Source organism: Setaria italica, chromosome IX, assembly GCF_000263155.2.
Source record: "Setaria italica strain Yugu1 chromosome IX, Setaria_italica_v2.0, whole genome shotgun sequence".
NCBI classification, from domain to species: domain Eukaryota; kingdom Viridiplantae; phylum Streptophyta; class Magnoliopsida; order Poales; family Poaceae; genus Setaria; species Setaria italica.
In genome coordinates, this window is record NC_028458.1 from 8670106 (window position 1) to 8696666 (window position 26561).

Here is a 26561-nt window from a genome sequence, read left to right on the forward strand (position 1 = left end):
TTTTAAAATAGCTAATGAGTTCGAGTAGTATCAGAGATCAACTATGAAAACAAATTTTTGCGAAAAGATGATCAGCGATTCAATTTGTTGTCAGGTGCTTGCAGCATTTCTCTTCTGGCCGTGGCTCGGGGTCAAAGCATGCATCAGCCCCAAAGCATGGCTTCTGCATCGAAGAAGCTAAAGAGCTGCTGCAGCTGGTGCAGCAGGTGAGGTGATGTCCGTGAGGATCATCCCGGTTAAACGAGAGCAGAGAGAAGTGGCGCATGGGTTACCAGAGTTAGCTAGGAGAGATGTTCGTACGTCTGTATGGTTGCGGCAAGCCCCTCTATGTATGGCGCTACTTGTACTTGGTGGAGGTGATTGTAACCATTCGATCTCTTATAACTAATAAAGTAATGAAGCTATCGTTTTCAGGGTGACAGGTAAGCCCATATCACGAAACTCGAAAATTTCTTTGATCAATAGTTTAGATTGTAAGTAGGCAAGCAAACAAGGCTTCTTTGATATATCGAACGTACTTGTTCGGTATTAAAATGGCAGGATACGATAATAAAGTTCCAATCGTCACTTGCACGTGTTGATTATCCTAGAATACTGGGGTTAAAATGTGATCGGTCACTTGCATGTGTCAGGGACATGATTGCATCTTTTTCCTCAAAATAATAAGCTAAGTTCATTACATGGGTTATATGAATACATAACATGATAAAGCCAATGGTAGTTCTACTTGTACATGGCAAGGCCGTAAACGTCCCATAGATCAATGAATACTTTGACTACAATTAACTAGTTGCTGTACTAGCCAGTGTAATGAGTCCCTGGTCATGTGTGCTACACTGCTACCTTGCAAATTATAGATAGCTAGTGCATGGAAAACTGCTGAATTTGTTGGACCCAAATGTGGATAAGTTAAATCTATGATTAATCGATCACCAATGATTAGCATTTGGCAATTACCACCACCACAGATTCGACTTTTGCCACTGCTTTTGATGTACATCCCTTCGCAGCTCTATAGTCTACAACTACGCTTAGGAAAACTAAATTACACAACGACATAGATATACTACCTACGTTTTGTTAAAGTTGGCAGCCATTGCACAACGGGCAGAGCTCAGAGCTGAAAACCATCAGGAGGGATCACGTGCTGACATACAATCAAAAGCTCTGCCTTTATTTCCTCTCCATGCTGTCCGGTGTATATTCCATTGCTCTCGATGAACCGCTGCGGTTGAGCTGAGATATCGCGCTGGCGGCTTTCTGGGCATCAACAGCAGTTTGCGAGGCGCTAGCAGCACCCGCTTCTTGGTGTGCAGGAGGAGCACACGCTGCAGCCTGGGCAGAAGGATTTGCATCATGTGCTGCTTCATTGGATTCAACTTGGGCACCCTTTTCTATAGCTACAGAAAACAAAAATAAAAAAGGGAACATATCAGAATAAATCCAAAGGGTAGTAGCTAGGTTAAGCAGGTCCAGATGAAAAACCTTGAGAAGAAACAGTACTCTGTGGAATTGGCTGCACAACTTGTGATGAAGCTGTAGCTGCTGAGGTTCCTCTTTTACTTCTGGACTGCAACAAGCAAAAAAGAAAATGTGACTGAGGATTGAGAGAATGTCAAATTGAGAAAACTCCCCATCAGGAGAAATGCAAATCATACCTTCATCTCGTCACAGTACTTTACAACAGAGGATATATTGGAGTAACGTCCATGAACCAAGGTATATACCCACAGGAGGAGCTTCCTTGGAATGCTCAGGTCAAGAGTCTCAACTACAGGGGGTGCTTGCGGTAGTCCTTCGATAGGCGCATGTGCTGGGGTTACTGTATACAGATTAATACCTGAGGGAAATGTTCCACAGGAGCTCTCCCGATAAAAGTTGTAGGTGCTCTTCATTAACGTAACAGCAGTCTCCAAGTTATCTTCAGTAGTTTGCTTGATGGGAATGTTTTTAATTCTGTTCAGTGTCTCAAACCAATTCATGTCAAGGCCTTTGAATTGAGCAGGCCCGTCAGGGGATGAGATAAGGAGCTCATCAGGCTGCAAATCAACATAAAGGAGGAGGCCGCTGGATAATGGAGCAGGCTGGTTTGTTGCATCCATGGACTCAGGCAGTGGAGTGATTGAAGCCAGTTTGATGAGAATACACCGGCACCATGCAAGAGAAGCATGCTTGCATATTTTGGCAAAATTGCTGTTTGACAATTTTGGTGTCTTGAAACGCTTTCTTATCTTCTCATTTAGTCCTTCGAGAGCATCCAGTCGGACATCACTCTCGAGCAAATGGATGTACTGGTGGATATAACTGCCACCAAAAAAGTGCTGTTTGAAAACTATACGAAGCTTAAGAATAATTTATGGCACCATGAATGAGTAATTTACCTGTAAAGATTGCTTTCTGATAATTCTGGACAGTTCACCTCTGGTATAGTGCTTATATCAGCCCACAAGTTTGCATGGTCCATGAATACACTGAACATTTTCTCAAGTAGTTGTTCAACAGAAGCATCACCAGAAGCTCGGCGAACCTCAGGATTATTAATTGCTGCTGTTAGAACTTGAAGGTACTTTCCAAGACCAACAGGAACAATATCACCCAAACATAATGCAAACTACAAAGGGGAGAGAAAAAAACTTTTTAAGGTCTGGGGAAAATGTTGAGCTTGGCATGTTATTCTGTAGTTAGGAAGTACCCTCTTATCCGTCCGCAGATATGTATATGCCTTCTCAAGAGTCCACAGGTCTTTATTCTTCTCCAGCAGGTTTAAGTAGAATATCATATACTTCCTGATGCATGTGATGAATTTTCGTGAACTTTCTGATAAACTGACCTCCAGATTCTTTCTGGATCCACCAGCATTTGGATTTTTCCTCCTGGAAAAGGATGGAATAAATTTCCATGTCAGTTATTAATCTTGTACTGCCTCTGTTCTAAAGTGAATAGCTTACCAGAACACATAGTTGAACTTTTAGAATTTTGACCATCATTGAATATAGTACATCAAATCATTAAGTTTTGTTCTATGAGAATGACATTATCAAATGTATTTCCATATCGATATACAATATTGCATCAGAGAGACAAATTTAGATTTACCTTCCTTTTCTAACAGTGCCATCAATCTCCCACATATTCACTGTAAAGGAAGACCGAGAAGATTTAAAACAGAATGAGAGCTCTTCCTTAGCCCGCTCCAGGTCCCCTGCTTCACCTCTTCTATACAATCCTTGAGCAAGCTTATATCTCGCCTTGTGGAAATGCTTGAGCTCCCCTTCCACGCAGGTACCAAGGGCATACAGACAATCATCATAAAGAATGTGCCACACTTTATCAAGTAATAAATCAGGCTCAACACACTTATTCTCCTCTTTAGTATCTAACACAGATTTTTCGTTCTGATCAGAAGATGAATTCGAAACGTTAGTCGTGGACCCCAACATGCTCAAGACATTCTCCTTAGTTGACTGGTTATATGTGTAGTCAGCAACAACCTATAAAACAAACAATCAACAAAGTTAACAAAAAATTCTCTACTAAAGAACTGTCACAACAGATGCTCCAGTTAGGAACAAGACAGAAATAGTACCATGCAGTGAAAAAAAAATATCAAACTACAGGAGAGGGGTTGAATATCATTACAGAGAAACTCAAAGCAATAGTCATAATCCATGCAGAATTGTGACTGAGTACGGTACCAATAAATAAATAAGAATTAGAATACAGAAATCATATCATTAAGTCTTATCAATTCTAACAGAAACTGTGTTATACTTTTACGATGGCACTAACAACATGCCTATACTGACAGCTATCATTATAAATAAAAACACACTTTTTTTCTAATTCTCACATCATAGCTTTCGCTATCAAGGCAGAAGACAAGTGATTGACATACTTTCCTTCTTCTCTGCCATACTATTATCAGGACTACAGAAACTCAGCACTCGAATCTCAATTTGAGCTAATATATTATATAGTGTCAAAGTTCTCAACACGTCAAGCCAGGTCGATTGTGGGCACAAGCCAATGGCAACCACCTGATTTCTATGGGATCACAGATCATGACTAGGATATGGTTCCATTGAGTTGAGATCGCCTCACCAAATGATTCAAAATAGGTCCTCTTACAGAGAACCAATCAAAGATTACAATTTAGATTGGCATGGATAATTCGGTCAATTTGATTATCAGTACTCACAGCTTTGGTAGTGAAACAATTCATGTGATCATGTCATCAGTCATCACTCACCAGTCAGTCAATACTCAGTATGCAAAAGCATAGCTTAGGCAAGAGTAGACCCTTTTTTTCAAAAAAAAAGAAAGGAAAGAGTAGATTTAAAACCACTCCATGAAGAAGTTTGCTGCATATCAATTTTTCAACGAAAAATAAACTCTTAAAAACCTGAATTGTAAAGTAACTTCAAGATTCAAGATTCAATTTTTTCAGAAAACATTTTGTTAGTTACATCTTAGACAAACCTGTATAGCTTCAAGATTCTGTTTGCCTTGAGTGTAAAGTAACTTCAAGCGTGATGCATGAATCCTGTAAACAGGGTCAACTGCAGTTGGATTCAACATCATGGCTTTGTTGTAGTACGAAAATGGCTTAGAAAAGGAATGCCCCAGTTTTTCACACAGCTTTCCAAGGTAAAATGCATGAAGCCACTGCTCCCTGCAAGTAAATAAGTATCATATCATCCCATGTGTGAGAAACAACAGATAGAACATGAAAATAGATTATGAGTGTTCGGTTACTTGATTTCAAAAGCCTTCTCGAAATGCTTCATAGAATTTTGACAGAATGTCTCCCATGTTGAGTCCTTTACCGGCAATGTAGCTCTTTGATCATAAAAGGGTACCACATTTTGAAGGCTATCGTAGTAGACTAGAGCCAACAATTCATGTGACTCACTCTGGACGAAAATGAGATTACATGTCATCCAAAAGTTTTCATCAAGAGTAATGGAACGTAAGTAAGTAACTGATTGACACAAAAAGGGATCATAATACATAACAGACTAGAGGAACTCACCTGCTCAGGAGCAGTTTTGGCCAGAAGTGAACTCATCAATAAGCAGCGTCGACTGTGTCGACGACCCATCTCAACCCTTCTGATTAAATCTGTATTTGTACGCCAATCCAAGATGCTTATATGTTTACTACCATCATTGAGCAACAGATCAACTTCCTGTCATTATAGCACTTGTTATGCAACAGAATTGATTAATAGTATAAGGGAGCAGATCCAATCAATTGGTTGTTTTAAAAAAATTCACCTCATCATAAAGATTGGAAAGCTTCTGCCAGCTTTCAAACCGCAATGGGTTGTACAACAAATCATACTTGAAAATATTGGCACTCTGTTCAACAAATTCTTCTCCTTCCTTTTTCAAAACAAAACCTGCATGCTTGTCAGTTGCACTTATATCTTCAGCTTGTGCTATGTAGTAATACAGGTTTCCATAAACATCTGAGTAAGGCTCCGAGCTGCATCAAATAGTTGAACATGTAGTTAGGGTATATACACCAATATCTCTGTTTCAAATCATAGAGAAGGGACTCTAGGTGTAATGCATAAGCCAACCTGGCAGTGGAGAGTTTTTTGAATGCTTCATAGCCTCTTTCACCCGGGAACAGTACATTCAGGATAGCTTCCCTAGATCCATTGCTTTCGCAAATTTCAGAGAGTATTTTTTCACATGAGTCAGGCCCATCCAAGAAATTATCAATAGGGTTGTTAACCAATAAGTCATAAGGTGGCTGCGGAAAGTGTTTACGTATAGCCCGCAGCACTCTCCGTAATTTAACCAAGCCAGTTTTCTAAAAAAAGATTAAGAATGGGCAAAGCATTAGACACTATATTTGATGCTGAGAGTTCATAGCTAACTGAAAGTAGGAAACACAAAGGTCATTATTAAAAAAATAACTCACAGAAAGAGCTTTTGCATACGGCAGGACATATTGAAACACATCAGCACATTGTTCTTTCGTTTGATAATCACCACGGCTTGTATTTTTATGAACTGCAAGATCATCTTCACTGCAAGAATCCGGATTTATCTTCAAACCATATAAACAGAAAAAAGCCTGGTCCAAGGCACTATCAAGACATGACTGTATCTCATCCAATTCTGCATGAACAGGACATTTATCAGGGGAACTGCAGCACCAAGAATTTATGAAATGAAAATTTATGATAGAGATACAACAAGCCAGTATTATCTCAAGTTCTGCATTAGCTTTGCCACTAGATAAATACACAATAGCTACACAATTACTAAAACAGTCTATGCAATCTAGTCTTACCTGAATCTTCCTCATCCTCAGAGTTCTGCTTACTGTCATTAACCGATGGTTCATCCACCATACTGTCTTGTGCTCCGACATTTTTTGGAACTGCGTCTTCTTCAATCCCATTTGAATCTACACAATACGACAGAGAAAACCAACAAATGTCAGTTATTAGTTAATAGGGAAACATCAAACATGTCTACAATAATAGGGTTGGTAAGAAAAACCGACTAAGTTGAGATTTTAGTTTCACGTCTAGTGCCATGAGATGTTTGATTGCAAACTTGAGGAATGTCCCTTCCTCCCCTTCACCATCCTTTCCGGAACAGCAGAGCCCATACTCAGCAAGCAAATCATGGAGTGCGACTATTAAGTCAACCTGCATTGGTGAATGAATAACAGAACGTTGAATAGGAAGAGCAAAACTAAAGAGCTCAGTAACTTTGCCAATATGAAGGTGGCAGATACCTGAGTTTTGATGGATATTGTAGGATCAAGGTGCTGGAGCTTGCAAAATGCAATAGCTGCATCTATGAGACAGGAACTTTCCAGCTGGTCAACCTGATAGGAGGTTCCAGAGCATGAGAGTTTTCTTGATAGGATTATCTTGACAGCAGCACACATGATTGTCAGGAGCAATGATTGAATATCACCGACAATAGAAACTAGTGAGCTCCAGCCATCTTGCCCATCCTGCAAAAAATGAAAAATTAACTACGGAGTATGACTCTGGTGGCAGTGTTAGAGGAATTAATACACAAATACGTTTCGCTGACTTGTAAGCAAGAATGAATGTTTGATCAAAATGCATTAAAGAAAAATGATACAGGTGATGCAGAAATATATGAAATTTCAGTTAATGCCTTATAAACTAGAACATGGCAATGTCCTGGAAGAATTCTCACAAGACGAAAGTATGAGCAGTACATATGGAGAATAGATATTACTCAAAAACTTAAAAAGGATTTACTTGCTACTGTTTATGTTGGCTGAATCTTTTTTTTTACATAATGCAGTTTAACTAATTACATGGAATAAGACAGGCCTCCAAGTTACAGGGTTAACCATTAATGTTTACCATAATATGTTTGCAAACACTAAGGATTATACACTAAGAATAGTTTCTACAACAAATAAAACTCTTTTTTTACTATGGCCAATCTAGATTCAAAATATATGAGTGGTCAAAGATACAAAAGTTTGGCTGTGATAAAATGTGTCAAAGTTATAAGTTTTGTCACATCCATGGAAAACACTAATAAACTGGAAAAAAAAAAGAGAAACCTTCAATCTCACTCTGTACCCATATATGTAATAATTTTGCGATTTTGCGTGGGGGCACACTAATACACTTATGAATTAATATAATAGTAAAACTCATAACCTTTTTGCCTACAATGAAAAGATTTGAGTTAAAAGGGCGATGAAGGAAAACAGAGGAAAATGGGACATCCAACTTACAGAATTATCACATTGATCAATAAAGTCTTTTGCTTTACTGGCATTTCGAGATACATCTTTGATTGCTTCCACAACATTTTCTAGCCGGTTCCGGTTCATTGCTTCCACAAAGTCCATGTTACTTGAACCTTTTCCCTTTGGGGGTGTAACAGACCCAACCATGCCAGCTGCCACAGTTAGAACTTGAATTTTTCTTCGATGGGAGTCAAGATATACCTGGATGTTCATTGGTTTTGCCTTTTCACATGCAGATATTAAGACATCCAAGGCAGACAACTCAAGTGAGATGACATTCTCACTTTCTCTTTGTGGACCATATGCATTTCCAACATAGACATCTTTGGTGGAAAGCAAAAGTGGAGGTAGCAATTTCATGAACTCTGTATGAGTTATTTTGTTGATATTCTCATCATTATTCCAAAGTAAAGATTCAAGCCTGATCAAGTTAATTTCACGGAGAATCCTATCTGTTGTCAGTGATTTTACAAGCTTGGTGTGAGGTAGAAGAATAACATCTCCACAGCTTTTGTCTTTGTTACCATTCCTTAGGATGGACAGGGCAATACTGAACTCTTTGTAAGCTTTCTCTTTGCAGTCTGATGAAAGGGATAGACAACCACTCAGCCAGAAGAAGCGAATCCAGAACGCACAATTTATGTTTGAAGAAGAATCAGAGTCATATTTTTTATCGCTAAGCATGTCAATGGAAACAGGTTTGTCGGAATTTTCATTACTTCTCTCAGTTATATCACTTGAAGGTACATCTGCCCTACTGCTTTCCATTTCCAAATCCAAGTCAGTGGAATGTATTTCTCTGACAGATGTGTTGAATGGCAGTTCCAGAGCTACTGACTCAATGATCTTACAAAGATGGTAAGATGAATCAGACAGCTCTGAGGATGTTGATGGGCTTCCAGAACACAAAGCCCGGTCATAGTACAGTTCAGCTAGAAATAAACTGCACAATTCAGATCTGTCTTCAGCCCAACCTCTAGTAAGTTTGTCCAGTTCAATGAGTTTAACAAAATAATCTTGGAAAGGAACTTTGAGATGAGCCATCTCCTCAAGTAACATATAACCAATGTGATGAGGGCCAAAATTTTTGGATATCTTGCATAGAAATCTCTTAAAGTCATTTGCCTCATCGTCTGATGTATAGGTGAGAGTATCAGGATTAGAAGCATCAGCATTTCCAGAAAAATCATCCTTTTCTGCAGCACTTGACCCCTTCAGTATAAATGAATCTAGAAACTGGGTCACAGCATTTGATATATCTTTACCATCAGACCCATTTTCATCTTTTCCAGATTTGCGACTTCGCAGCCTCTCAAGACGTGTGCTCCGCCTTTCATGAGGATGTTCTCTATCTGAATTAATATCTTTGTCTTTAACTGTAGTTTTGCAATCATGAGATGGCACACTCTCACCATCATGATGTGAATCATTTCCATTTTCACCAGCAGATTCCACACTTTTTATTGTATCTGTAGATACAACAACATCAATTGTGTTGTAAGCAATCCCCTTGACACTATCCTCACTGGTATTTATGCAATTATTTTCATCAGCCTTCTTGCTGTTTGCACTTAAGAAGCTCAGTATACCATCTAAAAGGGCCAACCATTTTGCTTCGTTCAATTGCAATGTAGCACTCTGTTTACTCTTCTTTGTCCTTGTTTCTTGATAGATTTCATCATCTACGGATTTCCTTTTATTGGAAAAAATGAGTGTCACATGCTTTGGTTCAAGTATATCAATACCCCGAGGTGCGAAAGGTACCGGTTCAGCACATTCAACGGTCTTCTTGACATGTAAAGCACGATGATGTGATGGCCAACTCCTAAGTATTAAATTTGCTACAGAAAGGCATGCAACTTCATCACGAATTGCTATAAGCACCTCCAATAATTTCTCCATGCAGTTCCCTACAGAGCATAAGTAATTATATAAGAAGCCAATATAGGTATGATAAGTCTGACAGATGAACTGAACATAAATTATATAATGAGTAAAATGGATATCATACAGTTGTTTGGGCTGCATAGAAGCCCTTGCTCAAATGCCCATCTTGATACACTCAGCAAACCCATTGAACAAGAAAGCGTACCCAGATGATTCCAGACAACTGAATCATTTGAATCAAGCTCTACAGCTTGTAGGTAACAATGAAGAGCATTATCATAAAACTCCAAACCTTGTTGAAGGAAAACAGATGCAAGATTTTTCAATGTCAAAAACCTGTAAAATCAGGAAAGGTGTGTCAGCATTTTAGCAGTTAAAGTTACTGTCACACATGTCAGGTCAATCAGCTGTTGGAATCCGTGTGCTTATCCAATTCAACAGCCACGACACCAACAAACTAGGCAATTATGCTGTGTATATTGTAAAATAAACCTAAAACATAATATGACAGGCAAGAAGTAGGCTTATGATGCAGTTACGGCATAATATATAGAACCATAGGTGCCTTGAGAGGGGGGGGGTATTTTCAAACAAAAAAAGGGAAGCAAAAAACTATCTTACTAAAATCACTAGAAATTCACTGAGGAAATAGGGAAAAAGTTATACACAAAATCCGCAATAGGTGATTCCCATACTGCATTTCCCTAAAAAGTAGAGATAGAATGGACATTTTCCTTACATTGTTGCCATACTACAGTACTGCAGTTTGTGCACTTAAGACATAGATATTCAAATTCTGATCACCTTACAGGAAAAAATCAGTCTTCCAAAGTCAATATAACAAAGTCTCTTGGATACTTGGTACCATAAAAAGCACCATAGTTTTACGTAGTTAAATTGTTTTGTGAATGGTCTTCTATTTTGCATGTTTCTTCAGTAATATGAGTATTTAAACTAAAGAACAACTAAATACATCTTTACCACGAAAGCAATAAAATGTATGAGAAAAGAACCTTAGCTGCAGCAAATGCTGATCACTGCCAATGTTATCAACCTGTTCAAAAAAACTAATTGATGTTATGGAGAAGGCTGCAAAATAAATATAAAAATAATAGTGAAATTGCCTGAATGTTTGATATTAGCGGGTCCTTCAGAACATCCTCGAGAAGTTCGCGAGCTTTTGAATAGTCTTTTTGTTGCAACTTGAGAAGTCCCTCGTGATACTTCTGAGAGAGCGCAAATTCCTGACAGAATTATTAAAAGGAAATATCAGTAATACAATGATACTGAGACAGAGTACTAAGAGCTTTTCACACTTTCACTCTTGCTACGAGAAGGGAGTTATCAGAATCTGAGTCAGATGCTACTCATTATTCAGCATTTTCTTATATCAACTTACACTGATCTAGCAATTGCAAAAACAACCACTAATAACTTGCACCCAACTGAAAATGCTTGATAATATGTGTTCGTCCAGTAGACAAAAAATGTCTACAGTGCACTTCAGTAAAAAAGAACTAATAGGTCGAAAAAATGCCCTGGACAACAATAATATATATGTGGAAAACACCTGGGAAAAAATTCACGTGCAGAGTGCATATCACATTTTGTGAATCAAAGACCATAAAGATTCAATCCCAAGAGAACACAAGAAAGAGTAAGATTTTGCCAACAATTGATCACCCCATTAAACTATGCATTCGCATTTCCCACAAACAATCCCTTCTAAAATACCAATAGTCACATGAGATTTAATTTTACAGTAGTTAAGACTTAAGAACACAAGAAATAAGCAGTACATTTGTTCATAAAAGATCCGAGGTTCCTGACAAGGACTTTTTGTTCACTAAAAGCACAATCAGTCAGATATTCTCATTGACTCAAGTTAATGTGCTCTAAGAGTACAGCGAGTCATGACTTTGACATATCCTTCAGATATCCCTCTCAACTGTGAGATACACAAGGCTTGCACCAAACAGTCTTTCCATGCATGTATCTCCTTATACATAGAGAAAAGTAGCACTTGGATTAAACGTCTAAATCATAAGCCTCCTAGATCATTGTTAGCGAGTTTAAAATTAAAGTGATAAATTAAAATATCAATTTTAAGGATGCATAACAAGCTAGTGCTGTAGGTCTAAAAAAACAAGCTAGCCCTACAAGTAATCACGTGAGGATACTGCATTCATGTGCAGCATCATACCCTGCATTAAACATAAATCCGTCCAGCTCGAAGTTCTTTACAACCACAAATTTATTCTTGATGCGTGGATATCTCTGATGGAAAAAGTTACCTAAGCTTAAAGCGAAAGTTTTTATGAGAATAAATCCCAACACCAAACTGACGTAAATTTATCTGCAATTTTATTACAACAGAACTCAACATAAAGAATACAAACTTAAATCTGGAAGACCTAACCATCTCCATGCCCACCTGCACCTGCAGTCCGAAGCTGCAGTTGAAACACTACATGCTTCCATTCTAGATGATGTCCAATTGAAAAAAATGAAAAATTAGTAAGAACTATACTGCTACTTAAAATCACGGGTGCTGGTCAAACATGCAGTAATGATAGGTGAGCTGTGCTCTTCTTCTTGATGGTGTGCCTTGGTGGATGGTTCAGCAGGCAGGGTGGCAAAAAATGCACGTGTAACTGTTATTCCAGCTTAGGTGTGGATTTTCAGTGTCAAAGTTTTCTGGATTTTCTCTATTCAGTATTGCACCAATTGACAGGACGATTTTACTCCACATCCCGTAATCTCGCAACATGTGGTTTCGCAAAGAAATTAAGAAAAACTTCCTTCAGCTAAAACGATTGACCCAGTGCATTGTACTCGACAAATCGGAAGCCCTAACTTATCGCACCCCCCCGAGCTGAAGAAGCACACCGCTAAAATTTTCGCGTGCTAGCAAATTCGGGTAATAAGGAACCAGGGAGGAAGAGGAGACCTACCTGAGCTTCCTTGGTGGGCGCGAGCGGCTCCCATTGGCCGCCGGTGTCGCTCTCGTTGATGGCTGCGATGGAGAACTGCGAGCGCGCGTGCGCGAGGGAGAGAGAGCGGGAGAAGCGAGTAAGTCGTAAAGCGATTCGAGAGGGACAAGAGGTGAGCATGGAAGGGGAGTGAGGTCAGGCTCACCATGGCCGGCGACGAGGGTTCCGGCAGCGAGTGGCGCTCGCCGCCGCCCGGGAAACGGTGAAAGTGCGTCTTCCCGAATAATTACGGAATTACCACCAACTGTTGGGCTTTTGTGTTTGGGTGGGGTCGCGGCGTTGTCGGGTCGGGTCGAGTCGGGTCGCATACTCGACGATCCGGATACGTCCGTGTCGACTCGAACCCGCACGCGAATGGATCTACGAGTACGTGCCAATTCGAAGTTTGCTCGGTTGGATGAAAATTTGGGATGAGATATGAACATCCCATCAGAGAATTTGGGTTAAGATTGGAAAGATTAAGTTTGCTCGGTGGGATGAGAATTTCATAATCGGAAGTGTACAACCAGCCCTATTACGCACTTTGAACAAGTTATTTGCCTTTCTTTTGCGAATTCCAAACAAGTTCATTTTGGACTTTTCCAAATCTGAATAACTTACCTTTTGCCTAACTGGGTTGTGCCATTGAATAACTTACCTTTTGTGTAACAAAGGAACTGAAGACGGATTGCCGAAATTAAAGCCCCTTTTGTATTCGGAATTCACAAGTTTTAAAGTAACACATTATTCTTTGTAACATAATTGTCTTTTTGGCCTTTTTTATAAAACGTGAATGTAGATGACCTAGTCATCTATTTGCTTGTAAAAACAAAAGGCCAACATTGTAGCTAATTTTACTCTTTTTTTTCAACTAGCATAGATGCACGTGCGACACGCACATGATTTGTTTAAAAAATCTGATAAATAAGAATTTAGAATTAATTGCAAAATCACATCTTCTTCTTAAAGTCAACATCTTGAAGTATCTAGAGAAGGCATCAACATGATTCCACCACCTTATAATCACATATGCAAAGACCTTAATTTTAGGAATCAATAAAAATATTATTAGATGTAGAATACCTTTTGTGTATATTAAATAAAAATTATATATCTATGTATATAAACCATAAACCATGAGACAGGATTTTCACATACCTTTTGTGATCCATATATGAGATTTTGATAAGTACATCAACTTCATTTAAGATTTTGCACATAAATCATATTATTCTATGATACCAGAGTTTTGTCTGTTATCTGATTAAATATATATACTTTTTGGACGATTCCACTTTACCAACTTTTCCATACATCTCCGGAAGAGCAGTTTCAAAAGCATCTTCTTCGAACTTTTTCAGTTTGAGCACAGACGACAAGCAAATTGATAGCAGTGAACCCTTCCGCCTGAAACCCCTCTATTCCCATTTTCATGAAACAAGCAAATGCATCCACGGGCTGCTCATTCAAAGAACCTCCTCCACGGCACAAGATCCTTCAATGGCATCATTGCAAACACGTTCTCAGCAGATACAACATCGCTACATTTGCAGTATATGTCAAGAAGATAAGTTCCCCACCTTGACAACCTGCTCCAACCTGTGTCTAATGGCATAGGGCATAGCCATGTACCTACCACGCCTACATCAGTGCCGACTCCAGGCAGCAAGCTGCGAGAGCATCTATTATCCCAACACTGTCATGCCGCACTTGCAGTGCGTCTTTCTTCTCTCCTGGAAGCAGGCCAGTGCTACCGTCCCCATCCCGTTGGACACGCACCAATCCATCAGCGTGTTCCAAGCGATGACGTCCCGCGCCGGTATTCCGCCGAACACCCTCTCGGCGACCCCGACGAGGCCGAGCTTGACGTAGAAGGAGATGAGCGAGTTGCTCGGGTACACGTCGGTGCCCAGGCTGAGCTTGCTCACGGCCTCATGCGCCGCGCGACCCTCTTCGAGAGTGCCGAGGCGCCCGCAGCCCTTGACGACGATGGGCAAGGTAGGCAGCACGCCGGCGACAAGCATGGCGCGGTAGGCTGCAAGCGAGGCTCGCGTCGGGACCATGATGTTGTGGAGCAATATATCGGGGCTCCTGACGCCCGTGAAAGCATCCTCAGCCTCGTCCATGTGGCCCGTCGCGATATGGGACAGGACGAGGGACTTGGTGGCGAGCGGGGAAGCGGCGCGCTGTGGGCGGGGAAAGCAGGGGGACGGTGCTGGAGCATGGGTGCGTGGCAGTAGGGGCAGCGCGGCGGCGGAGCATTTGCGGCGGACAAATAATTTTTGCGGTACGGGTACAGCTGTGGATAGGAAAGAGGTAGGTGAAAAAATAATTCGTTTTTCATAGCAAAAATATTTTCTATCTCGCAATTTTTATGGCTCCTCACCTTATCCTCTCCTTCAAATGCATGACAAGTGGGACCGGCGTGAGGGGTATGGTGGACCCAGTCTGAGTAAAAAAAATTCAATTATTTTCGACCTTTATAGTATATATATAGAAATCTCTACCTGCCTCAGCATGGATTTTCGTCCGTCGTGGTTATTTTACAAAAAAGTCCCTTGCCTTTTTAGTAATCAACCCGCAGTCCAAATGTTGAAAAGAGGGGAGCTCGGGTAGAAAAAGAAGGGAAGGGAGGGGGTTAACGGGAAAAACACTTCTCCTTTCTTCACAACAGAGAGGCGGAGGGAGATTGGGCGCGGGCGGCCGGCAGCGTCGGTGGTGCGGCGTGGAGCGGCGGCGGCGGCGGCAGGAGAGCCGGCGAAGGGGACGGCGGCGGGGGCGGGGGCTTGCGGCGGCGCAGGCACCGACCAGGCAACGTAACCAAGAATGGCCGCCCGCGTCGCCGCCACCCTCGTCGCGCTCCTCGTCGCCCTCTTCGCCGTCGCCGCCACGGCGCAGGCCCCGGCGGCGGCGCCCAAGATGGCTCCGCTGCCGCCGCCGCCCAAACGGGCCCCGATGGCCTCCCCGCCCGCGCCGCCCATGGGGAGCCCGGCCTCCGCTCCCTCGGCCTCCGTCCCGGCCATGAGCCCGATGGGCAGGGGCCTCGGCGACGCGCTGCCCCCGGCCGGAGCCTCCGCCATGACCCCGGCAGCGGCATGCCGGCGCCGTTCGTGGCGAAGACGTACGAGATGGTGGCGGACGCGGCCACGGACGCGGTGGTGTCGTGGGCGCCCGGCGGCGCGGGGAACAGCTTCGTGGTGTGGGACCCGCAGGCGCTCTCCGTCGGCCTCCTCCCCCGCTTCTTCAAGCACGCCAACTTCGCCTCCTTCATCAGGCAGCTCAACATCTACGTACGTATCTCTCCCCCCACCCTAATTTCCGACTTAGGAGACTCGTTCGTTCTTCGAATTGCTTGGTATATGATTTAGTTATTATATTGTTGCTGTGCTCCGTGCTGTGAGCGGGCGCTCTTGCGGCGACAGGTTTTGGTTATCTCGTATGCTTTGTCTCCCTTGAAAGATTTCTAGCGATTCATCGGCCCAGTTGCTTTCGCCGTTACACTTTGTTGTCTGATCGATGTTGATCATAGTTGTCTGAAAAGGCAAGAGATTGAAATCTTGTTGAAATGAATACATAACATGTATAAGCTGCCTGAATTTTGTGGCTGGATCGTGTTAGCAAGTGCGTGCACATCTTGGAACGCTGGTAATTGAACATTGTCTATTTCTTTTTAGTCTGAATTGGTGGCAGTACCAATATGGGGGAGGGTGCACTGGGGTGCCTTTTCTGGTTTGTGCATATTCTGAATGGAACCATGGGTAGTTTTCAGAGGTAACAATTGAATGATTTAGAACCATCCCCATTGTCATTTTGATCCATTTTTCTTAATTTGGGCTGTTGGCTGTAGCAGGATTTCAGCGTCATCCTGAAAATTGAAGTGGTCAGCAATATATATAACCGAAATCCAATGGTGATGTAGCTGCATTTGTGTATACAGAGAACATGTTTAATCATGCCACTCAGTTATGTTCACCTAGAACCTAGACGAGGGATTAATCTTTTGTGATAAGTCAAATGTGCTTAGATTTCATCTGCTCCACTATGACTGTGTTTCACTTATGTCCAGTTTCTCACGTTGCGATCTAAGGTACTCATGCTATATATTCCCTAAAATAAAGATGATAATATGCTTTTTGCTGGGCACAACAAGTGTCCAAGCAGTTGGCATGTTGTAATCAAATTCTATTCCGCTGCTCAGAAGTAGTGAACCTCATGACCTGTCTGACTTTAAGCAGTTAAAAAGCGAAAGGTGATGATGGAACATGATCTAACTGAAATTTGTTTTTTTGTTTGTCCTTTTGATGATATGGAGCTCCATTATTTTTTAGTATGTATCTGGCCTTCTGTTTCATGATCTATGACACTTCCTTTGTTTTTGTGGCAACTAATTACAAATTGCTGTGTGTTTGGTTTATTTATGTGCTAAATTGCAATGCCATTTTAACTTATTTTTCTTTTGTTTTTTTTAATCACAGTTAGATATCACACAATATGTAATTGGTGATTTGGGCTCATAGCAGATATATTTTAGAAAAAGTTGAAAAACATTGCATTACAATCCCTATCCATAAAACTTTTGGCTTCCTGGCCATAGTGGCCTGATGCTGATGTGGGGTAGAGAAAGGTTGATTGTGTAACCATTTGTCCAAATGCTAATGACTCTGTTCCTGTTGTGCAGGGATTCCGGAAGGTGAATCCAGATCGTTGGGAGTTTGCACACGAATCCTTCTTAGCAGGCCAAAAGCATTTGCTGAGAAAGATCAAGAGGCGGCGCGCTCCCAAGCCTCAGATGGAAGCGCATCCAAGAAACGGAGCAAGCATTTGTTTCAAGCAACCCAAGGATTCCGGTGAGGTAGAGAGTTTGAAGAGAGACCGTGCAGCTCTCAGGGCAGAAGTCCTCACGCTGAAGCAGCAGTACAGCAGCTGCAAATCTCAGCTCGTTGCCTTGGAGGAGAGGATCCTGAACAACGAGAGGAATCAGCAGAAGGCCATCGCGTTCTTCGCAAAGGTGCTCAGCAACCCAACTTTCGTGCAGCAGGTCCTGCTCAACTATGCCGCGAACAAAGAGCTGTATAGCACTGCGAAAAGGAAGCGGCTGATGGAAAATGAAGAGCAGCGTGTCGGTACACTGAAGAATGGTTTAGAACCTACATTGGCGACGGAGGCAAGTGCTTCTGCTGCTAGCAGTGATGGTAGCGTGGTCGCAAAACACGAGCCCATGCCCGAGTGGAATTATCAGGAGATGGACAACATTTGGGAGGATGTATGGGACGAGCTGGACGCGATACCTGGCGCTGAAATGGACCAAGAAGACAAGGCTGCAGCTGGGTTCGAAGTCGAGGAGTTCACTGGACGGCCTTGTGGTTGGGTTGATGACTGCCCATATCTGGTGGAGCAAATGCAATTTGTGGAGCACTAGAGGATGCAAAAATAGCTTGATCTTGAGAGGGATAGTGGATTGTTCATATTAGGACTCTGCCACCTGAAATTTCGTGTGTACATCAGCCAACGAGCCCAATTCAAGTGGCATGTCTACTGTTGAGTGTTTCCGAGCCTGAGACAGAGATGAGGATATGTAATCCAATTTTCAGACGGCAGCTGATTCTATGCTTATATGATGAGATTATATTGGTTCATTATCAGTTTCTTCTTACTCAAATCAGAACGAATGACATGGGACTACACTGCCTTTGAAATATTAAGAATTTCTTACATTTGAGAATGAAATAGCCACATAGACATTGGGATCTTTGATTATTTTCCTATACTTTAGGTTCCCCCATTTGGTTTTGAGAGCTGTTACTCGTGTGGCATGCCTTCGCATGAACATGCTTGCTGTGATCCATAATCGGCTCAATGATGGCCTTCACGTCCTCCTCAATTTCATCCACCTGCAGGAACAAGTGGTTTTTGTCAGGTATGTGTCTGGCAGAAGTTTTGTAACTGTCAGCATTTGACTCTGGTCAATTTCTGTCAGCATGTTTGTGACAGACATCAAATGTGTTGTGGATAGTGACTTGTACAAGTATGTGCCGAGGCAACAAGCAACACAAAGACAGCGTTGGAAGTTGCTTCAAGGTAAAAGTAATCGACCGAGCTCGACCTATACCCACAAAAGCCAAAAAAAGGCTGGGGGTGTTGCTTGAGATTACAAGCAAACGGGGGAGCACCAAATCGCAAGGAATGATGAAGGCAGAAGACCATTTAATCCATCAGGATCAATTGCAGTGAAGAATAGGAGGAGGGAGAGTGTGAAGGGAGGTCCTCTCTCCTCCTCACCTCGGCGAAGGAAGCGCTGGAGGCGGCGACGGATCTGGCGCCAGACGAGGGAGCTCCTCGGGGAGGTCGGCGGTGCGGTCCTCCTCGGCGACCTCGACGATGGAGGCGTGGAGCGGCGGCGGCGGCGTCGGGAGGGCCGGCGAAGGGGACGGCGGCGGGGGCGGGGGCTTGCGGCGGCGCAGGGTGGAGGTCCATGGGGTCCCTCCAGTTCGTGTTCTCGCTCGATCTCGGCGGTATTTCCTGATCCCCGCTCCGCGGCGGCCGCAGTTCGCCAAAACTTATGATTCATATGTTGGGAGAACTACGTCGAGGGGTGGGAAAGAAGGCAAAATCATATGCTCAAGTTACTGATGAAGAAGAAACTTATGTTTTATGTTTTATGTTACCCGTAGCAACGCACGGGCATTTCTGCTAGTAGTATAAATAGATAGATGACAGATTGAGTTGAGGCATGTAAGCAACAAGCAAGACTTCGAAAGCAAATCAAACACTTTATTACCATTTTCCGTTGCAATATAAAACTAGATAATTACAACTATACAGTAAGTAAGAGGTAAATATATCACATATATATCTCAATTTAGTCCATCTTGCTTATTGGATGTTAAATTAGTGCCTCAACTCCAACTCTAAAGATCAGACCTTAAATCTATCACTTTTGCCGATGTTTGAAGGAAAAAAATCATATACTTGGATATGTGCATGCTACTGCTTAGTGAAATTCATTCCTTGTGGAAAATTTGAACTAGTGATGAATTTTCGAGCTATATAGGTTGGTACCGTACTCCATCTATGCCCCTTTTGTCTGTTTGGCCTCGTGAATAACTAGCTAAGACAAACTTCTTTAATCAATTGAAACTTGATGCTTTGGACGTTGTAAAACAAATTACTACGGAGTATGTAACAAAAGAATGTTCCACGAATAACAGCTCAATTCTTCATTTTCAGTTCAGAAAGAAACGACCTGAAAACACTCCGTCTTTTTTTTTCTTTGAGGTGTGAAAACTTTTCACTCCAACTTGTCTGGTGGGATCTGGAGGGTTCCAAGCATAATACTCCGTACTCCTGGTGGGAACGGAATACTATTATACTATATCCTCTCCCAAGACCGACATACGGGCCCCACATTAGTGCGCCCCACATGTCATTCCCGGCGACCACACCCCCGCGTGACCCGGCCTGTCAGAGCTTCGTGTCTCGCAAGACAGGCTCAGCGCGTCACAACTCACAAGAAAGTGGGAGCAAAACAAAGGGAGGAAAAAAAAATCATCACTCGACTCCCCCTCTCCGCCTATAAAATCGAACCCTAACCTAGGCCCTCTCCGTGTTCAACCTTCCTGGCCGTTCGTGTCCTCTCTGTTCGTTCCCCACCTTGCCCCGCGCCGCCTCGCTAGGGTTTCTTTCGTCCGCCGACCGTTCCAGCCGCCGCCATGCCTCGCCGCAGCTCAGGTCATCATCACCTCCCGCTCCTCCTAGGGTTTCGATTCGAGATGCGGTTCATGCTTGCGTTGAGGGGGTCGTGGTTGGCTCCTCGCCTCCTCGCGGATCCGTCGTCTGGGCGCGTAGATTTGGTTTTTTGTTCGATTCAATCCCTATGATGCTGTCTGCATATGTTGAACGGAATGATGTTCGTCGTGTGGCGGTAGGATTGCGCTTGTTTGACATGTTTAGATGCAGAAATCGCCGCATCTGTTGAAAGGCGATGAATGGGCTGGGTCTCGGGGCTGTTTAGGGGACTGTAAGATAAGAGATGGGCGGGTGTCAATTGGTTGGAAACAGATTGCTTCTTGAATAACCGATTGCAGATTCTATTCCATTCGCAGGCGGTTCAGACAGGGGCATAGAACAAATCTGAATCCCACGAGGGAAGGGTTATTTCCATTGACCCTTCCTCGTATGGAATTCATACAGATCTACATATACCATGTGCTTTATTGGGGTTGTTGTGGAACTTATCTGCAAGAAGTGTATTCAATCCATTACACGTTCCACATTTGTAGCTGTGTTTTCAGTACGTTTGATAAATGCCTCTTTGAGTAGCCATTACAGTCTTGTATACTGTCTTGGTTTAGTTAGGAGGCGCATAGTGATGGGCATCTGATGCTCAATCTGGCCTTTTGAGGGGGCACCTCATCTACTTCAACTAGAAGTGCCCCCCAAGCAGCCATAGACATTCAATTATATTACCCTGAATTGCCTCACAGATTTGATTCACCTTAAGAGCACAATGTCTTTGTAGTTAGTTTTTAGAACACAATGCTATTTGCCTTTTTGAGTAGCCATTATAGTTGTATATACTATCTTGGTTTAGTTAGGAGGCACATAGAGATAATGTTGGCTGATTCAGATTAGAGCACAATTCTTTTGCTAGAGGTGTTCTGTGAGAAGCCATACATTGTAACTTATTCATCTTTCTGTTTGTTTCTGTTGTCCTCTGCTTATCAGATTTACTGACCAGATGACTATAATAATATAGAACAAACATTCCTAGGCCAATTGTTTGCCTGATTTATTTGATTTGTTGAGTGTATTTTTAGCATTATGACCATAATTGCTTACTGGGATACTATCTTTGCAACACATGATGTGCCTCTTGAATAACCAATTGCTGTGTTAGTGTATTTGCATTTGGTTCAGGCAAGGGCACATAACAAATGGGATCTTTTTGAGGGAAGGAATCTTGTTCTTTGTTGATCCCTTCTTAGATTGATTCCAAGAGTTACTGCTATTTTCTCCATTATGCTACTGCCATGATATGGTTGGCTGGTGTTGCGTGTGCTGCACGTGTTCATGTCATCTTATGATTAGAGTACCTGAAATTTTGGTACTCATGTACCGAATTTCTATCTAGTTACCATTTTGCAATGATGTTTCAGTTAGCTCTTTCTATGATAAACTGCACCATTTGCTTGTAAAAAATTGATGCTTATGTTCGCCATTTTGTATTGGCAGGAAGGTCAGCATCGCGTCCTGCTCCTCGCGCTGCTCCTCTGAGAAACCCACCTCAGCCAGGTACTTGTGAATGATGAATGTCTTTTGACTTGACATTTATTTCAATTTGGTGTTGTAGTTGCATGATTTGCATATGGGTCTCTTGTCTCTTCCTTCGCATTATTATATGTACAAGTATGTTGCAACTTTAGCTATGTATTGCATGAAAAATGTCAGAGTTGTAGAAATATATTCTGTGTAATAGAATGTATTTCAAGGTGCATCACCAAGGACCTTAAATTGTTGATTCTATTGGAATTGAGTCCATTGCATTTCAGTTTACATTGGAATAAGAGTTCCTGTTTCAGTTTATATTGAATTTCTGTTCCCAATGTGATAGCTGAATATTCTTTTTGCAGCGCGCCAGGCTCCTCCTCCAGCTCCTGCTCAGAGCGGTGGTGGCTCCATCCTTGGAGGAATTGGGTCCACGATTGCTCAAGGTGGTATTTGAAGCTCGTTCTTTTTGAATGTTCAGCTATAAATGCAATCCTGGTCCTTGTATTGATTTGAATGTATGCGATTCTATAGGCATGGCTTTTGGTACTGGCAGTGCCATGGCACACAGAGCTGTTGATGCTGTAATGGGCCCCCGGACCATTCAGCATGAGACTGTTGTCTCGGAGGCTGCTGCTGCTGCTCCTGCTGCTCCAATGATGAACGGTGCTGATTCTTGCGGCAACCATTCCAAGGCCTTCCAAGATGTAAGAATGCTCATCCCCTTGTGGTTCCTAGTACTTCATAGTTTGCTGCATTGAACTCTTGGCTGCTCATCTGGATGATATGGTGGTAAGATTGCGTCGAATCATTATGATGATTGAGCTCTTTCATGTTGCCATCCACATTGTCACTGAAAAGTTGTCTTGGAAGTGTTGGGTACAAATTGGATCTTGCAAAGGGGCAAATACTGTCCTTTCCTAGTTGTTGTTGGTCATCACTAGCGTGATTATTTGAGGAAATTTGTTGTTGGTCATCACTACTTGTGATTATTTGAGTAGTGGTTTACTTTCATATTGTTTGCTGTTCTTCCTTCTAATGTGCTCTCAAGTGATAATTTCTTCTAGAAATTGAAGATCAACATTGCATAAAGTACCTGCTGAAAATTTTGTTATAAACTTCTAATAGAGCAATGCATCATGTTTAACCATGGTTGATAGACTACTTGAATGTAGCAATTACTAATTTTGTATTGTGAGATCTCAGATTGACTTGGGGCTCATGGTTAATGTTTTTCTTGTATGTACATTTAGTTATAATAGTTGCTTCGTGATGGGTTCTTACATTTCTTGATTGATGATGCAGTGCCTCAACCACTATGGAAGCGACATCAGCAAGTGCCAGTTCTACCTTGACATGCTGAACGAGTGCCGCCGTGGTGGTGCGACTGCCTAAGCCGCCTAAGCTGCCGCCGCCTCATTGGATTTGATTCATGGGTTCTCTTTTCACTCTCATGATCTCCCATTAATAAGACCAAGTAAAACTATGAACTACCGCCACAACTTGATGTCTGTGTGCCGTGACACTATCACTGGTGGGTGTTGAGTTTGTGGTTATGTTCTGTTATCCTGGGAGTAGTACATTCTGATATCCTATATTGTTGGAACTTCTATGGTGCTGATAATGATAAATATTTGAATCAAACAGTTGTGGTGCTATGTGTTTGGTTCTGTGTTGCAGCAGCCAGCATGGCTGTTTCGTTTCGTTTCGTTTATGTGATATTTCATTGTTATTAGCGGGCGTGTCCTTCGGCCGTGAATTGTAGACGCAAGCTACTGTGACATCGATATCTCGTGAGTTAATATTAGCGGATCTCAACTAATTGTAGCGTGAATTAATATTAGCGGACGTTGTCCCTGGTGTCGATTGACAGCATTATTCTTTTTTAATCTTGTCAACGGCTAGCCAAAAGTTGCTATGCATGTTTCTGATGAAGAATTAAGCTACAAACACGACCTGGCCTGATCAGCTGGTTGTGTGCGCTGAAGCGGGTCGTGCCGGACTAGAGCGCTTCCAATTCCATGTAGGGTTTTCGTCGGGGTCTTTAGACGTGGTTCAATTGGTCAATCTGCTGGTGAGACGATACATCGTTTACGGGGGTGTTTGGATATGTCACATCGGATGTTTGGACACTAATTAGGAGTATTAAACATAGTCTAATTACAAAATTAATTGCACAACCCCTGCGCTAAATCGCGAGACGAATCTATTAAGTCTAATTAATTCATCATTAGCGAATGGTTACTGTAGCACCACATTGTCAAATCATGGACTAATTAGGCTTAATAGATTCGTCTCGCGATTTAGCCTAGGGGTTGTGCAATTAGTTTTGTAATTAGACTATGTTTAATACTCCTAATTAGTGTCCAAACATCCGATGTGACAGGCGCTAAAATTTAACACATGCCTCCCAAACACTCCCGTACTCGATGAAAGAGAACTTATTCCTCCCTCCATTTTAAATTATAGATCATTTTAGTATTTTTAAATTTATAGATTCTATTATGCACTTGTTTCTTTCAAGATGCATAATAATATTTATGCATCTAGAAAATTAAGTAATAATATCTATGCATCTAGAAAATTAAAAGTACGGAGGGAGTTCTTTTCTGGAACGATTAAACGCTTCACTACGAGGAGAGCAATTCCGTGGCCCCAAGTCGTCCAAGCACCCCGTGGAATGTCAAACTATCCATATAGGTAACCAACCACCTCGTCAGGTCACACCTTGAAGTACTAGTACCGAATTCGTGTTGCCCAGTTGTCGCTGTAATGTAGCCGCGGTCCTGGCAACTACTACTGCAAGCTGCAGCCAGCTCCACGGAGCATTGCGAATTTGGGATGGATATGTTCATCTGTCCACGTCAAGCGGCGGTTCTGATGAGGAGGTTCATTGCACCTGGACACCCGCCTTATCCCGGGACCCTGTGCTGTGGCTACGCGTGTGGTTGGTTGTCGGCGCAGCACAGATCGGTACTCCAAAAAGCCGCTTTCTCATTCATATGCTAATGCAAACATGTGGGCAATGCTCACGAGAAGAAAGTCCTTGCTAGTCGTGACCACCATTCCACCAGTTCCAGACTTGCAGCCCAACAACCAAAAGTCTCGTCCTTGCCTTATTTAAAAAAAAACGAATGTCTCTCTAATATTTTTTTACCGAAAGAATAATCAAGACCAACAAAGCCCAGGTCGCTAGGTTGTTAACTGCAATTCTGCAAAGTCGGGCCAGCAGCCCAGCACCTCTTGTGCACGCCAAGATCGGACCGAGATCAGCAGCCGGGGTTCCGAGCCGTGTCGGTTTCCGGCGACCGGAGACGTCCCCGCAGACCGCAGCGCTGAGCGGTCACCGCCAGCGCAGCCGCGGAACGCCGGGCCACTAGGGTCCCCGCCGGTCGCCACCCCACCGCCGCGCGTCTCTCTGCGAACAGCAGCGTGCGTACGGCGCGGATGGATGAGGGGATGGCGCGTACGTGGCTGGAAGAGCCACCGGACCGATCGAATCTCCCAGTATGCAGGGCAGGACCCCAGGACGGACGCGGACAAGCTCGGCGGGATCCTGTAGGCCACCACCAAGGATCCCCGTCGCCAGCGCGTGCAGTTGGTGCGTCGCGTCGGGCTGTCCGGTCAGTGGTCGAGCCACAGCCACTTTGCTCGTCTCTCTCACCAGCCTCTTCACCGACCTTGACGATGACGCGCACAGCGCAGAGCTTTAGGTTGGTGCGCACCGTTGGGGCCGGGGTGGGGGCTGTGCATGCTCAGGTTGTTGCTAGTCTCCAGTGACGATAAAATCTGATTTTCTTTGAAAGAACGAAATCTAGTGAGTTAATGTTTGATTAGAAGCTTCTTCCATTTGTCAATTCATGGATCAGATTCTGTATTTGACGATAAATGGTTTTGCTTCGGCGCTGTGGATTTGACATCAGATAAAAGGTCCACAAGGAGTCAAGTACCGTGACTGAAGAGACATCCCATCAGAGCTGGCAGTTTGAGAACGAACTGGGGGGCCAAGGATTGATAAAAAAAAAAACAACCATTTTTCTCTCTTATTGATGCTTCGGACAAGCAGTAGTACCTGTACAACTCTGAGCTCTGAAGCACAAAATAAGGTTGAATTAATCTAGGCATCCAAATGCTCCCAATTTCCTCCGCTTTAACTTGCTCCCTCCCCTCCCAATAAACTAGTGTAGCAGTAGCAGTAAGCTATAGCACCACCACCTGCTGCTGCTCCTGCTGCGACTGGAGCCTCCCCTTGAGGAAGCCCCTGCACACCTTCTTCCACAGCTCCTTGTCCGGCTGCCTCACGTCGAAGCTCGCCTTCGCCACGTCCACCTGGCAGTCCTGCAAAGATTTCAGACCACACACAGGGATCAGCTCATCAGCACTTGCAGATTTTCTTTTTCTTTTTTTTAAAAAGAATTCTTTTTTTGGGAAACACCTGTTAAAGTTTAACACCTGTCACATCGGATGTGTGGATGCTAATTAGGAGTACTAAACATAAGTTAATTACAAAACTAATTGCACAGATGGAGTATAATTCGCGAGACGAATCTATTAAGCCTAATTAGTCCATGATTTGACAATGTGGTGCTACAGTAACCATTTGCTAATGATGGATTAATTAGGCTTAATAGATTCGTCTCGCGAATTAGCACAAGGTTCTGCAATTAGTTT

At 42.8% G+C, this 26561-nt stretch overlaps 5 protein-coding genes across 6 annotated transcripts in view; 2 read left to right on the top strand and 3 right to left on the bottom strand.

Moving 5' to 3' along the window:
* Positions 1-626: 626 nt before the first annotated feature.
* Positions 627-12907, bottom strand: LOC101783094. Of its 2 annotated transcripts, none has more exons than XM_004982093.4 (21): positions 12793-12907; positions 12609-12683; positions 10779-10898; positions 10668-10708; positions 9779-9990; positions 7753-9677; positions 6760-6984; positions 6523-6670; positions 6307-6423; positions 5932-6131; positions 5585-5820; positions 5277-5487; positions 5033-5188; positions 4756-4913; positions 4480-4672; positions 3097-3491; positions 2693-2873; positions 2382-2611; positions 1659-2304; positions 1486-1570; positions 627-1400 (listed from the first exon to the last, which is right to left on the bottom strand). In XM_004982093.4, exons 1-21 carry the CDS (start codon positions 12793-12795, stop codon positions 1174-1176), a joined length of 5784 nt encoding a protein of 1927 aa, XP_004982150.1. In that variant the 5' UTR covers positions 12796-12907; the 3' UTR covers positions 627-1173. The 2 variants fall into 2 exon arrangements, with proteins under 2 accessions (XP_004982150.1, XP_012698218.1); XM_012842764.2 differs by having other exon boundaries at positions 1051-1400; positions 1504-1570.
* A 1404-nt stretch (positions 12908-14311) lies between these two features.
* LOC105915106 (pentatricopeptide repeat-containing protein At4g35130, chloroplastic) lies at positions 14312-15706 on the bottom strand. The gene is made up of 2 exons (XM_012848918.1): positions 15574-15706; positions 14312-14925 (listed from the first exon to the last, which is right to left on the bottom strand). The coding sequence occupies exons 1-2, from the start codon at positions 15704-15706 to the stop codon at positions 14312-14314; spliced, it is 747 nt and encodes a 248-aa protein (XP_012704372.1).
* On the top strand, positions 15688-18268 carry LOC101783497 (heat stress transcription factor A-6a). The gene is made up of 2 exons (XM_004982094.3): positions 15688-15916; positions 17305-18268. Exons 1-2 carry the CDS (start codon positions 15722-15724, stop codon positions 18043-18045), a joined length of 936 nt encoding a protein of 311 aa, XP_004982151.1. The 5' UTR covers positions 15688-15721; the 3' UTR covers positions 18046-18268.
* A 1916-nt stretch (positions 18269-20184) lies between these two features.
* LOC101783895 (uncharacterized protein C6C3.02c) lies at positions 20185-23548 on the top strand. The gene is made up of 5 exons (XM_004982095.4): positions 20185-20354; positions 21858-21917; positions 22256-22336; positions 22425-22597; positions 23196-23548. Exons 1-5 carry the CDS (start codon positions 20336-20338, stop codon positions 23283-23285), a joined length of 423 nt encoding a protein of 140 aa, XP_004982152.1. The 5' UTR covers positions 20185-20335; the 3' UTR covers positions 23286-23548.
* A 2353-nt stretch (positions 23549-25901) lies between these two features.
* LOC101784304 (gamma-glutamyl peptidase 5) overlaps positions 25902-26561 on the bottom strand; it is a 4020-nt gene continuing 3360 nt past the window's right edge. The window contains exon 3 of the mRNA XM_004982096.2: positions 25902-26228. Coding sequence (XP_004982153.1) covers positions 26091-26228 — 138 coding nt within the window. The 3' untranslated portion in view covers positions 25902-26090. The remainder of the gene's footprint in view (positions 26229-26561) is intronic.

Coding starts and splice junctions, on each gene's coding strand:
- LOC101783094 (XM_004982093.4), bottom strand. Junction 6,424..6,522: donor GAAACTAAAATCTCAACTTA/GTCGGTTTTTCT, acceptor CGTATTGTGTAG/ATTCAAATGGGATTGAAGAA. Junction 3,492..4,479: donor AGAATCTTGAAGCTATACAG/GTTTGTCTAAGA, acceptor TTTGTTTTATAG/GTTGTTGCTGACTACACATA.
- LOC105915106 (XM_012848918.1), bottom strand. CDS start 15,706: ATGGCGGAGGCTCCGGCCGGGGGCAGCGCGTCGCCGAGGCCCCTGCCC. Junction 14,926..15,573: donor CGGGGAGGCCATCGGGGCCC/GTTTGGGCGGCG, acceptor TCCTATCCACAG/CTGTACCCGTACCGCAAAAA.
- LOC101783497 (XM_004982094.3), top strand. CDS start 15,722: ATGCCGGCGCCGTTCGTGGCGAAGACGTACGAGATGGTGGCGGACGCG. Junction 15,917..17,304: donor TCAGGCAGCTCAACATCTAC/GTACGTATCTCT, acceptor CCTGTTGTGCAG/GGATTCCGGAAGGTGAATCC.
- LOC101783895 (XM_004982095.4), top strand. Junction 21,918..22,255: donor GAGAAACCCACCTCAGCCAG/GTACTTGTGAAT, acceptor TTCTTTTTGCAG/CGCGCCAGGCTCCTCCTCCA. Junction 22,337..22,424: donor TGGGTCCACGATTGCTCAAG/GTGGTATTTGAA, acceptor GCGATTCTATAG/GCATGGCTTTTGGTACTGGC.